Here is a 14,149-nt window from a genome sequence, read left to right as displayed (position 1 = left end):
AGAGTAAACAAGTGATTAGGTTTCATACCTCTGGAAGTCAGAACACTCACTCCACTCCTCCACTCCAAATTTCCCTGACTTTCTGAATAGGAGTATCAGTCCCTTTGGACTTGCACAATGCTTCTTTTCATAAAAGTGCAGTTGCTTTATCATGACAATGAAATGTCATTTTCAGTGCTGCTTAGAAAAGTGAAAATACAGCTTGAAGGAGTTCAAAATTAAATTGCAATAGCTGGAATTTGTGGCAGACAAATGTTCTAGTGTCACGTCTTCCTGATATCCTTTATTCATTACATGTGAATGCAGCTCTGTATCTAAAAATCAAGGCTGTTTTATCAGTCTTGCTTATAATGCCAGTCAGAATGGCTTACTGCTGAGAGATCTTTCTGAGTCTGGAGCTGCATCAAGACAGCATAGCTTTAAAACAGCATAAAAGAGACCCATTTTACATTATTGACTTTTCCCCTTACCAGCAAGGACACAGAATTTAATGAAGCCCTGATAGGTCAAAGATTTTGACACATGTCAAGACAGATATCTTCATTTTAGAGTTTAAAAAAAGGCATCAAACTTGATATATATGAACCAATTTAGGTGCCAGAGGCAGCTCAGATTGAGATAGGAACAATTAGTTTACTCATCTGCAAAAGAGTTTACTTTTCAATTAAGCCTTATGTAAAGAACAATGTAATTTAAGAAAGATGAAACCAGAACAATTGCTAGGCAGGTCTACCCTAAAACCCGTGTTGAGTAACCTATCATTGTGTTCTTTCTAGGGGATTTTAAAAGCGTTCTATAAAAGTCAATGGCAAGGATATAATTTTCTAGAAAATGGTATGTCATATGACCTGTATAAAGTGATCATCCCCTAGTAAAGCCAGAGATAGATTTCCATAGAGAATGCATTTGATTCAGAAATATGAATAGACTGTTTCCATTAGGAAACACTATAAAGCAGAACTGCTTTTTCAACCAGTACCCTTCTTGTATAAACAGATTTCGCTGTAGAAGACATCCAGAAGTATCTAGTATGACTTCACTTTCCTAAATGGACCATCTAGCAAAATCTCATTTTTAATAATGGCATTTATGTTACTTCACCAATGAAACATATAATAATAACTTATAATAAAATTGCTGTGTTAATGATCAGAGCATATAAGATGCACAATTAGGAGGATTATAGGAATTTAATGGGATGAGAAGGGCAAGAGATCATCTGCTCTGTAACTCTTCATGATTGTAACCTGCTGACTATATCCCTAATGTGTTCTTATGACTTGTGTGCTTTGATTTGTTTTCCAGTTTGTGTTCTGCCGTGAATGTAAAGAAGAATACCACGAAGGGGAATGCAGCTCTCTCCTCAGCCCACAGGGAGCCATGGCCCAGAAGGTAGGGATCCCACAACTCATTACATCCTGATCATTATCCCTGGCCCAGCTAGAGCAACATTTGTCAAATGGCTCCTAATTATAATCCTAAGTAAAAGCAATTATGTTCATGCTGAATTACTCCAGCCATCGGAGTGGCCGAATTGGCTTTGCGGTGGATTTCAGTCACTTTGATTGATAGAGTAGCTGAGTTCTGTCAGGAACACAAGGCTCTGCCATCAGTGGATAAAGAAAAGGCCTTCCCAATGGGCTTTTGCGGGTTGTCTCTATTCAATGGGAACACTTTTGAAAAGCTTTCTGTAGTCTTGCTGTCTTTCAGTTTATTTTCAGTGCACCAGTCATGTGGGTTTGGACTGAATAACAGGGGTTTTATACAGCCTATGCATAAAATGTCATTGATAATTTATGTTTTAGCTTAGAGAAATAAAAAATGGATTGCCTAGGCTGGAAGCTGTTAGATGGTAATTATTCTAGGCTGCTCTATAATTTTGTAGCTATTGTAGCTATAGACCTGGACAGGAAATAGTTTTTCTCTCCTGACATTTCTCTTTCTTTGAGATTCAAGTTTCCCTGCTCTCCACAGCAAATAAATCACAGTCTTTAAAAGTCAAAAAAAAAAAAAAAAAAAGAGGAAAAAAGAAAAGAAAGAGGAAGTACAAAGAACAGGAGAGATACCCCTAAATATCTCACAGCTTGATGCCCCAGGTACGCCCCTAGGAAGCAGAAAACTGATATTCAGATGTCTGCTATGTTTGATGCTAAGAGGAAACTTGAACCCACACACAGTCCAACATGGCAGATGCAGGATTCTGGGCAGGTGCTGCTGGGGATTTATGGCCGGCCAGCTCCCAGCGGGGCATGCGCAGCTCCTGTCAGTGCCTGCAGTCAGGCTGTGTCTCAGGCTGGCTTTTGGGGCCTCTCTTTGAACATAGACATAGAGATTGGGAGGGAACCTTTGCCGTGTGTTAGCATGAGACAGATCCTTTGCCATACTTTGGAGACACTGCACTAGGCTATGACCTATGTAGAGATGATTCTTCTCTTTAATCTTTTTTAGTGAAGCTCTTCTAATGTATAAAGAGAATTAGCACTTGTTGAGACAGAATTAAACAGCCTGTATCCTAGTAGTCAGTCAGGGTATCTACCTCTGGTGCCCTGGAACACGTGTACTGTGTGAGACCCAAAATCCTTCTACTTTCCTAGTCTTTTGTGATTTGTGATTCAGATGTGGCATTTTGTGTTTAGCAGCTATCTGCAAGTTTTTATTCCATGAATTTGTGCAACCCTCTTTTATGAAGCCGTATATATGTATACCAGGAAATGTGCATCTTAACTGCCCTCTATGAAGAACACTCTCTTTTTGTTTGCAGTAGCCTTAGATCAGTCTTCCAGCTCCCACTTACATTTATGTAATAAAACCAGCTTCGACAGAGACATTGAGAGAGACTTAAAAGTATCCAACAGCCTAGTAAGGTAAGATGCCAAGGCTCAATATCTTACCTGAATTCTAGCTAGAACTTGAATACATGTCAACAGGAACAGTGAGCCCTATATTCATTAAGCTATTTATGCCCAGATTTTTGCCTAGAGTACCAAAAGTCATCATGGCACCTTACAAATGCGTTCAACAATGTAGGCCCTGTGGAAGCTAGAGTTTATATAATTTCCATGCTCTCAGGCAGAGATAAAGGTGTGCCAGGAAAAATCAGAATACCATAGGAAGAAGTGGTTTGTTTTAAATATTTGCGTATTGCCTTAGCTTCTCCTGATGACAATGGGAGCCCTTTGTCTATCCAGTATTTCAGCACGTGAATTGCACTCAATTAGACCTGTTAACATGGGAAAGTTGGCTACTTTTGCTGTTCCAGTGTAATGTGAACATTCTTGCTGTTCCTGAAAAATTTCCTTTACTCTCAAAGAGTTCCAGAATAGCTAAGTGACAGCACCAGAATAACTCTTGCAGCTATGCAAATTAGGTGCTCGGTGTCGACAAGACCACAGACTACCCAGAATTCATTTAGACACCAACTTAAGCTGAAGTTAATTGACAGGTCAGCCTTCCTTTCCTCTAAGAGAGCTGCACTAAGTAAACTTCTCCACAAGGTGGTGATGTGCCACTGAAAGAGTTTTTCCCCTCACTTTCAGTGACCAAACGAACAAACTGAGCAGCAGCTAAAACAAGGCGAGCCCAGGTGCTGGTGAGATGTTGGTTTCATCCAAATGGCATCACTGCAAAACTGTCTGGTATACAACACTTCTGTTCAATGATACAAAACATTCATGGGGCACATGTGGAAAGAAGTGCGGGTGATACTGGTTTCATCTCTCTCTCGCTGGCATTAATTTAACCATATTTCCACCTGTGCTTTCAGCCTTCGTGTTCTGTTTGGCCCTCCCCTGTGAGGTACACAACCGCGTGTGTCAGAGTTAACTTGCTATCCTTGTACTGCTTGTTGAGGCAGTGAGGATTGTTCTATCTCTGACCATCATCTGTTTCAAGGTAGAGCACTGCAAGGGCCATCTTTTGCCTAGGGAATCTCCATGGGTCTGTCAGGACATGGCCTGGCATGTACTTGAGGATGGGGGATGAGCCAAAACTGTGCAAGGTGGGCCCACAGGTGAGCCCATGGCTGAGCAGAAAAGGGTTGTGGGGAGCTGTAGGCAAACCCTGCTGCAGTGTCACTGGAGAAGGGGCTGACAGCCCCTGGAGCTGATATGGGGTCCTGGGCCATGAGTGGATAGATTCCCAGGGGACTGGGCTGGGACAGCAAGATCTGGAGGTGCCATCAGAGCCTGTCACCAATTTGGGAAGCCTTGGAGAAGGAGGTCCCTCAGAAAGAGAGGTAGATACAAAATGAAAGCCAAGAGCTGATGGGAGTGACTGTGACCTGTCAGATATAGTGGAAGCTCCAGAAAGAGGTGAAGGAAGAGAGAAGAAAGGGAATAAGTGAAATGACATTGGACAACCATGAGGGTTCGGGAAGCAGAAATGGTGGTAATGAAAGGGGCCTGTGCTTGATCAGATGTCAGAAGGAGTAAGGAGGAAGCCTGAGGTCAAGAGGGGGGAGTGGAGCTGGTGGGACTGTGAAGGGAGTGAGGACAGCAGGGAAGAGGGAGTCTGTTGGCAGGAGGAAGGAAGAGGGCAACCGCCTTCAGAGCACAAGAGGGACAAGGCAGGTGCCACATATGGTGTGTAAGACTATGTGAAATAGAGGGGTTTGACCCTTGTAACGGTGGGAAGCTAGAGAGCATTGCTTGCTGCTTAGGGTAGATGCAGGCGTGTGAGAGCAGCCCAGCTTTACGTACTGGCATTTCACCATCTTTCAGACATATGCATAGATATTGCATGGTCCATTGGGATGGATAAAAATGTTCTTTTTCTACTGAATTTTTAGCCCTTTATAGGCCACCAAAAGCTCATCTTAAGCATTTACAGGTACAGGGCTGATTATTTCCCATGTTAGCGTGTAAGTTATACAATTTCAGGGAAAATAAAACATATCTGAGAAAACTTCAGCTGAGAAGCTTTCTTTTAACACCGTTGTAGCCTCTTGGAGCTGTTGAAGTTTGGGATGAGAGAGAGGTAATCATATTTGCTGGATTAAAAGGCACAGTGTGCATGATGGAAGCAGTTACACAGTAAAGGTGACTCCAGCCAGATTCAGGTTTAGAAATAACCATATAGTTCCTGCTATGTACACCACAAAACTAAAGCTTCCTGTACCCTTTTAACCTCAGCCATAGACAGTCTATGCTGATAGGGAATCTAGCCATAAACCAGCTTACTCTGTAAGTCCCCAGCTTAAAATCAGCCTAGCTTTCCTAGCACAAAACCTTTCTAGACAGTTCACTTTTTACCAGGATAAGTAATGCACCTGCTCTCTCACCGGGAACTGGATGATAAAATGTGATTTCACATGAGATCTGAATACATACAGAGTAGGACCCAGGACAGTTTTGGTGCTTGGCATGTTGATAAGACACCTGCAAGTTGAACTATAATAGCAATAGCAATGACACTGATGTAGAACTGGTGCTCATGTAAATAAGTGAATGGAATATGGAGCACAGAGACATAAATGTTTGAAAAAGTGACACAGACTGGATGAAATGGGTTAAATAAATGTATGTTTTAGAGACGGTGCTATGGACAAACTTTGCCCAAGATGGTTTTAGCTGCTGATTGTCTTGTCCTACCAAACCAATGAGTGTGTGATTATAAAAAGGTAACAGCTTTTTAACAAGTTTGCTTTTTCAAAGGTTGCTGTGAATTTAGTAAAGAGAATAAATTAAACATCATGATAGATTACTATAGTACAGCTGTACACGAATCCCTTCAAAAACCTGCATTCAAAAGCTTGAACCAAAAAGAACATCTGATGTCTAATCCATCATCCCATAAACCCAGTCTGGGCAGTTTTTTGTAGGACCCAGATGTAAACTGAGCTCATCTCTTTTGAACAGACTCCTCTATTAACCCTAGGCCAGTAATAGCAATAAACCCAAGCCTACAAAATGTCCATGGTAGCTGAAGTCTTAAAGCTTGCTCAGTGGTCTCTTCTGCTCCATACTCCAACACAAACCATAGCTAATCTTAGTCCAAGCCTTAATTCCAGCTAGTTCTAGCAACCCTGGCCCTGCAAACCACACAAACCAGTAAAATCTATCACTAAACATACATCTTTGGCTGCTCCTGCAGCTAAAAATCTTTACCAGTTTCTTGTGCGCAGGTTACAGATAGGTTGTGTGAATTTCCGCCTTTTTATTACGTTGAAATCTCATTATCTGCTTAAAGTTTTCATGTCAAACCAGTTTTGTTGTATATGCATAGTAAAAAATTTATTGTTAGTCTTGTCAAAGTCTTAGAAAGCTAATCAGAGAATTATTTTAGTCCACTTACAATAACATGAGGACTTACAGTTCAAAATATATGTAGTTAAAATAATGGATATGAAAACTTTTTGGGTAACACCCGTTTCTTTGGTGTTATGTTTAACCTTCCACTGCCTCTCTGGGTCCTAGGCTCAACGGCTTCAGTCTGGGAATAGTGAGTCCTTTAAGAGAAGGAGTGTGATGCTGATATTGATGGGGTGGGTTTGTCCTTCTCACTGTATGGTTTACATGGGAACACTTTACATGTTTGTTAACACACTCCTTCACCGGTCTACAAGTCAGTGTTGGATCCAAATTTACTCTATCTATGGTGTGTCTTCACCTAAATTGGTTATGTCTTTGTTCTCTTTGTTATCCCTAAGACTGTTTTTACCCAGCTTTCAAGGCTCCATTTGGGTAACTGACCACTGGAGAGTTGTTAATAGTGACAGGGCCTCCCATATCACCCTGTGCCTGAACTTTCAAGGCTTCTGCTATCATCCCTCACTTTTACTCCTCTGCATAGCATTTTATTGTAGGGTCAGAGACAGCTCATGCTGCCCATAATACCTGTACTTGTCGTTGCTGTCTGATAGTTGCAAAAATACATGTAACATTGTTAAACCATGCAATTATACAAAATTATATTTTTAGGCAGTTGCTGTCACTTGCTAAACTAAATATCTAGTCAGACCAAGACAAGTCCAGAGGAAGCCTGGTGGGTCCTGAGGCTTATGGTGGTGGCTTGGCACAAAGGCTGTGGCCTATTACAAGAAACAGTAACAGCATTTTTACTGAGCCACAAAGCTACACGTTCTAAAGCTTCATCTACAATCTGTTTTGGTGTACGTTTACAGCTACTGCTGTAAAACTTAACTTCAACTCCACTCCAAACCTATGGGATGCTGCGTGTCCCAGCTGTAGCCCTAAGCTGGAGCTCTCAGGCAAAGGATCAGCCTTGGGGCAGACCCACTTGTTCACTTCCCAGAAATGCTTAAAAACATGCCCATGTGCATGTGCACACCCAGGAAAGCCTGTCACGTCCCCTGGCACCCTGCTGAAGCTTTTTGCAATATCATTCATCCAGCTCACTTTAGGCTGCCAGTGAGCCTTCAGCCCATCTTCTCCTCCTATTGCTTCATGTATGCAGGTTTCTGAATTGCCAGTAGGTGGTATAAAATATGAAGACATTGCTTGCCAGGCTTCCCTTTCCATCCACTGAACAACATCTGTCTAATTTCTTATGCCTGTAGGTTCCCCGTAAGCATGTAGAGTTGTGAAGCCTGGTCTGTATGTAAGTGGCTGTTTGCTGTAATTATGCAGCAGAACATATTATCCCACCATGAGCACAAGATATTTCAGAATTTGATTTTATTGTAGAATTCCCAAATAAAGAAGCTTTCAAAATATCCCTAGCTGAATTATTGTAATGCTAAGATATGAAATATTTAGCAAATGATTCACGAAAATCAGGCTTGATTACAATATATTTCTTACAACATTGCTGTGGAATTGAAAAACTATGCAAAGTGCATATTAAATTGTAACAGAAAGACATAATGCTGACAAAATTATGAAACTGCATATGTCTCCTGATTTACTGTATGAAGGAAGCAGCATGCTTCTTTTTTGCTTGAACCCTCAGTTGTTAGGGGAAAACATATATAGCATATTGGACTCCACAGTTATATGAGCTTCTGAATCAGTTCTTGGTTATCAACGTTTTGTGTTTATGCTGTAAATATTGCAGATACAACTTTAAGAATTGTTCCTTCACTATTTCAGGAAACTTTCTTTCCTGATTTCAGAACAGTGGAAAACAGAAGGTGAGGTGTTTGAAATGGTGTACTACAGGCAAGAGTTAGAACGAGAAACACACAGCATTTCTATGTAAACTTCTTCCTCTACCTGAATGACAGGGACGACTAATCAAAATGATAAATAGTAAATGCTGACCACAAAACCCATGAATTATTTCACTGCATTTTAGTGAAAGAAAAAGCTACTGAAGAGGTACATCATAAATAACATCTTTCAATGAGTCCCTGAGTCACAGTATGAAATGTAGAACATCTATTATTAGACTATTGATTTTTTCCATCAGATAAATTTAAAAAGTTAAATAAAACATGACTGTACAAAAACGGCACACCTAGCTTGATTTCTGAAGTATCTTAGACAACTGGAAAAGCAATTGAGGCTCAAGTGTTTAGTAGCTGGTATATTCACAATGTCAAACACAGGACTTTTCAAACCACAGGTGCCTAATTAAAGGAGCAAGGAAAATAACTATAACCAGGAAATGTCCAGTAAAATTAATCTCTATGTTATAAATAGAGATGCACCATAGGTCTTAACTTTCTGTCTAATGAGAAATGGGAACTATATAGAGAGTATTTTAGCTTTCTTATTTTCAGCAGCAACAAAGTAAAAAGATGCGACAGGCTGCTTTTGTTCATGAAGTTAAGCCAACAGTCATTTGCAGATATATTGTCACATACAGGAGAAGGCATGTTCTTGATTCCACTCATGAAAAACTAATTCATTATGATATGAACAGCCCCAACATGAAGAGTGAGAACCTTGATGTGCAGTGTCACCAAACCGTGATTTTATTTAATGGAAGTCTCTTTTGTCTTGTATCAGCCACAATACCCTGTGTATACCACTTTGATTTTAGCTAGTTGCTGTCCTCACAAAGCAGCTCTTTTCCTACGCAGAATTCCCTAGGCAAACCAGACAAATTGGCTCACACGAGGCTGCCTCATGTGAATTTAACTGGATCACTGAGGTACTGACACCTTTATTTTTCCTGTATGTGAAACATATTCCCATTGCTGGATATCTTTCCTGTTCCTTATGTATAGCCATATTTTAGTGGTTTGATTATCCCAAATCTTTCTCTAGACTGGAACACTAGTCCCATAGCTATGCACACCTCTCTTTGTGAGATTTTTGACTCTTAAATGACCCAAGTAATGCATTTTTTCCAAAGCCCCTCTAGCCTATCTATCTAGTGCCCTAGACATCTGGGGTTTTTTTCCCCCACAACTGAAGTAAAAGACACCACTAAACACCACAGGAGGTTAATTCATGTGAACATGTTCATAAAATAGCCCAGCAAAAGCTGAGAAAACAAAACAAATTTGACTGCCACTATCCCTTTTAGATCAGAGTTCAACAGATGAGGCTGCTTTTACTTAGAGCACTAGCCCAAAATAATTAGTGGGCTGCATTAATCCAAATGTTATGGTGGGTTGAACATTGCTTTTGTGCACAGTGAGTTAGGCTTCATCTTCCTTTCAAACACTTTCAAATATCCATAGCTGTTCTCACATTTGTGCTAGAAAATGAATAATACTTTCTGTTTTGAGATATCTAAGAATTTTTAAAATGTTGTATTTTACCTGAGTCACCATTTTACATATTTCTATTTATTTTTTTTTTAATCTTGTTTTTCCAAGGAAAATTAATTTAAACCCAAACATTTCTGATCGACAAGAAAGGTATTTCTAATTTACAAGAAGCAGCACTAGGATACATTTTTTAAAGTCCTGCATGACCAGCTTTTTTGCTTACCAGAAAGGAATTAAGCACCAAGAGCAAAGAAGCACGATGCCAGAAATTGCATTTACTAAGCTAAGCACAACATAATGTTAACGGCTTCATATTCTGCTCTGAATCAAGTTTCATATTCCATTTTGAATCCAGGGTCTTTGGTTTTCAGATGTTGTCTATGCTAGGCAAAATAACCATGATCATGAAAGAAGTGTGCTTATATAAAACAGTAGATAATGCAGTGGATGCTGGAATTTAACATTATATATCTAATGCTTCTTGTATTGTGAACAAGAAGGTTTTGGTTTTAATCTGGATAGTACAGCTTATCTGCTGACTGTGAACACACATATACTTAGTTTACTCCATGTGGTTCTAGCAACAAGTCGATGTGTGCCTTATTACCTGAATGAGATGCTGCTTTAAGAAGGACACTTTATTTCTATTTCAAGATGCTTTCTGTCTCTGTAGCGCTTTTTCCAGTACTACCTGGTATTGATTAACTGCATAAAAAGCTTTCCGTGTACATGTTCTTGTATTGCTGTAGGGTGCTCAGCAGTCTCTGTGGTCTCTTCATCCCTGTTAGTTCTTCCACAGGACTCAGCGCAGAAACAGAATAGAAATAAAACAATGTCCTTCAGTGTGACCCAGGGGTAATGAGACAGGCTCTTTCCCCTGTCTCACTAAGGGAATATTGCAGAGGGGATGTTGAAAAACGCTTGCAACAGCTTTTACTCTAGGTTCCAGTTATTTATGGGTATTCATTTGTGGTCATATTGTGCAGCACAGTTGAGAATCTAAAAGAAAATACTCATGATGTGGCATGGATGGAATCTAGAAGCTTTTCACTAGTGCTGGGTTGAGTATTTTGTAATAATTGGGGAACTAGAGCACATTGTGTGACATCAGCATCCCAAGGGATCAAAGTCTCCTGTCCTCTGCAAACTGGTATTAATGCACACCTGGAGCATCTCTGAACTTCCTATCCAAGATCAGGCAGGTGAAATAAAGTGAGTCACCTCTGCTTGACAGACCTGCTCTGTTACCTAGGCCATTGTCAAGGAGATTAGCTTTGCTAGCTTAGGATGAAAGGATGAGACTTAAATGGACCCTGGTAATGGACATTTGCCATAAAGCTTTCCTTTGTTGTTTGAGGAAAAAATGCAGATAAATATATGTGTGCTAATGGTATGTGGAGCACTAAATAAAGTGCGGAACTCCGGAGGCTCATAGATCAGTATGGTATGGTTTTTTACTGGATCAGAGGGTCACCATCACTGTACCTGTTCTCTGCATTTGCTTCCTGCAGCAGGAAGTTTTTAACTTAGCATTCAGCAAGATGGGGCATAGGAGGGATGTTTCAGATCTAATGGGCTGAAAATATCATACTGCCACATCTATTTCATGCTAGAATTTTTGCAACTGTAAATATTAATATAATAATTTACTCCGCTGTTTTCAGCAATTTGTTCTTTCTTGGTGATTTGCGCATTTGTGGTTTGAAGTTGTTTATTCTAGTTATTCCTGAGCTCTCCCAAGTTCGTATTCGTTTTCAGAAGGAAGATCAAATATCTTTATACAAATCAAATTAGCAATTTGGCACGTGAAATTTTGCTTCAGTGTCATTTGCTGTTAGAGCACAACGAAGACAAGAAAAAGTATGTGTCCAAATACTGAACAACACAGTTTGAATTTGGACTATTTGAGAAAAACAGAGCCACTATGAAGCTCTTCTGGGTTGGCTACAGAAATTAAAAGTACTTCTCACATAGCCATTATTCTGAAAAGACTAGCAATGTTTTGTCACTGCTATAGTGATTTTCATCTTGGATCATCTGTATGGATGTTAAGTAATTAAATTACTTGATTACACAACGAGATGAAATTAACATCATCCTCTTTCTGTCACTGGATGTACTGAGGTCCAGGTCAAGCATTCCCACTCTCTCCATCTTGCGTTCAGGCTTCTCTGAGTTAGCTCAAATTGCTTGCTAAAGTCATCCTTCCTTAAACATCAAGGTGTTGCAAGATCAATACTAGATTATGTTCTTTGCTATTAGCCTGAGCAGCTTTTTCTATTTTCCAGAAGTTACTAATGTGCTGTTGTGTAGGTAGAGGTCATCCTTTTGCCAAGTTGCTGAATAATCCAGCAGGGTGCAGGGCTGAGTTTACTCTCCAGAAGGAGAGAACCAAAAGTAAAAGTCACTTCTAGGATACAGCTCAGAAGACGCTGTTCACTTTTGTCGCCTCTACATAAAAAATATTAGCAAAGTACTGAATATTAAGTGAGGAGCAACAAAAAGCATTCAAGGGCTGAGGAGACTGACATAGGCAGTAAAAGAAAAGAATTAATACCATAAACACATTTTTGAGATTTCCTGATTTTAAAAGCCTGTTGAGTTCTATGAGATGCACGTTGCAATGTTCACCAGATGAGCTGGAAACTAATTTCTGCAGATGCTGCTTTTTGTTATTCTGTTTTAACTCAGGTGACTTCAGCCAAGAAATAAAATCTAGGTCTTTCTTACTGACAGTGCAAGAAGTCACAGGTTTTTTCAGTAGTAGTTGAGCAAAAATCAAGAGGAGGAGTTGTTGTGTTGCGTGTTTAAAATTTCAGCCAATTTCCTTTTTTCTGTCTTATTAGAAATAAATATATTTTTAAAAATCCATGTAAACAAATATTAAAAGTCTATCCACATAACAGCCTAAAAGTATTTAGAAGGCATACACAAAGAAGTTATGGGAATTTTTACAAACGTTGTAATTTCGTTTAGCCCATAATTTTCCCACATGCTTGAAAAAATACACATTACAAATGGGGAGAGCAGAACTTCAAGGCTGTAAACTACGTACATTGTTTACAGCTACTGTTTACATAGTTGCCAACCTTGTGTGATAGAAATGACCCAGGGCACTGTCATCTCTTTTGCCCTTGTACTATCATTTTAGGTAGGAAACTGCCAAGTAGGACACTTGTGTAGATTATGTAATTTTGTCCCAGTCATAAATAGGACAAACACAGGAGTCCATTTTAAAACACTCTACATGCTGACTTTTTCCATCTGCGTCATTCTACTTGGGGAGCTACTTGCTTTCATTGGTCACTGGGTTTTTTTTTACTTTTTCTCCAAAATTTTTGTGTTTCTTCTTTGTGTCTCTTAAGGCCTCTTAAATTTATATAGATTTATGTTTGAATGAAATCTAAACCTCCAAAACAATGGAGTATGCTTTATTATGAAAAACAGTTTCCTTCCAGGGACCCCACCATTCTGCATTATCAAGTGTCCCATTGATGTTTCAGCTTTTCTTGCAAGAACGGTTTTAATCCCTGAAATGGAATCAAACCTATGGGTCTAATGTTATGTTTCAGCCAGGTTCATTTGACCCCGTCTTCACCTTGCCTTTTGCTTTACCTGTCTTTGTGCATTGGCAGCATGTCTTGATGCCTCCTGGTCCTCCTCCTCGGCAGGGAGCAGCAGGGAGGACGCAGCCTGTGCTGCAGCAGGATGTAGGAATGACCCCCAGGATGGCGCACACTCTCCAGCTGCTGCAGCTCCCCCACCCCATCCTGCAGCCCAGGATCTAACCTAATACACCTGTTGTGCACACTGGGAGAAATATATCTGCATGTTAAAACGAAAATTCTGCAGCTCTCACAAAGTCCACCCTACCTGGCCTTGCAGTCACTCCTGTCTGTTTCTTGCTGGTAAACAGTTACCACTTCAGTGTAGACATCATGACCCAGTGCAGCCTTTCAGTATTGTGCCCACAGGCGTTTCCTCTCTCTCTTTACAGGGATACGTAGTTGATGAACATGCAGCCATGCAAGCTCGATGGGAAGAGGCATCTAAAGAAACAATCAAGAAGACAACCAAGCCATGCCCTAGCTGCAATGTTCCAGTAGAAAAAAATGGTAAATTCATCAGCTATCTCGTACTTAACTGTTTCTTTAAATTCATTTTAAATATAAATGTATGAATGTGCATGTGTATATATGCACACCATTATTCCAAGAGAGGGAGAGCACAGAGAGCTTGAATATTCCCTTTGACACTTCATTTAAATTATCTTGAAATCACTAAATCTAAATCACTTACTTCTGAAGCCACTAATCAAGCCTCACAAAGTGCCTGGCTCTTTTATAGATGGGGGAAATGCGTATAGCATTCATATGATTGAATGTCCAGCTAGTTGTCTAGATTTTTCCATTGTCACTGGAAAGAATAGACATTTTTAGGGCAAAATTCATCTCACAACAAAAAAGAACATGTGTCTAATGTAGGCCGGAAGAATTGCACCTAAAAGTAGGCTGTAAAGAATTATTCCTG

At 39.9% G+C, this 14,149-nt stretch overlaps 1 protein-coding gene across 1 annotated transcript in view; it reads left to right on the top strand.

The window, feature by feature from the left end:
* Window positions 1-1,305: 1,305 nt before the first annotated feature.
* The window catches only part of PARK2 (parkin RBR E3 ubiquitin protein ligase), a gene marked incomplete at its 5' end in the record, with an annotated part of 16,351 nt that continues 3,507 nt past the window's right edge, over window positions 1,306-14,149 (top strand). The window contains 2 exons of the mRNA XM_010143867.1: window positions 1,306-1,392; window positions 13,617-13,734. Coding sequence (XP_010142169.1) covers window positions 1,306-1,392; window positions 13,617-13,734 — 205 coding nt within the window. The remainder of the gene's footprint in view (window positions 1,393-13,616; window positions 13,735-14,149) is intronic.

Source organism: Buceros rhinoceros, unplaced genomic scaffold (genome assembly GCF_000710305.1).
Source record: "Buceros rhinoceros silvestris isolate BGI_N320 unplaced genomic scaffold, ASM71030v1 scaffold33419, whole genome shotgun sequence".
In the NCBI taxonomy this organism is placed as follows: domain Eukaryota; kingdom Metazoa; phylum Chordata; class Aves; order Bucerotiformes; family Bucerotidae; genus Buceros; species Buceros rhinoceros.
Note: the sequence above shows the minus strand (reverse complement) of the source record. Positions and strands in the feature narration are given on the sequence as shown.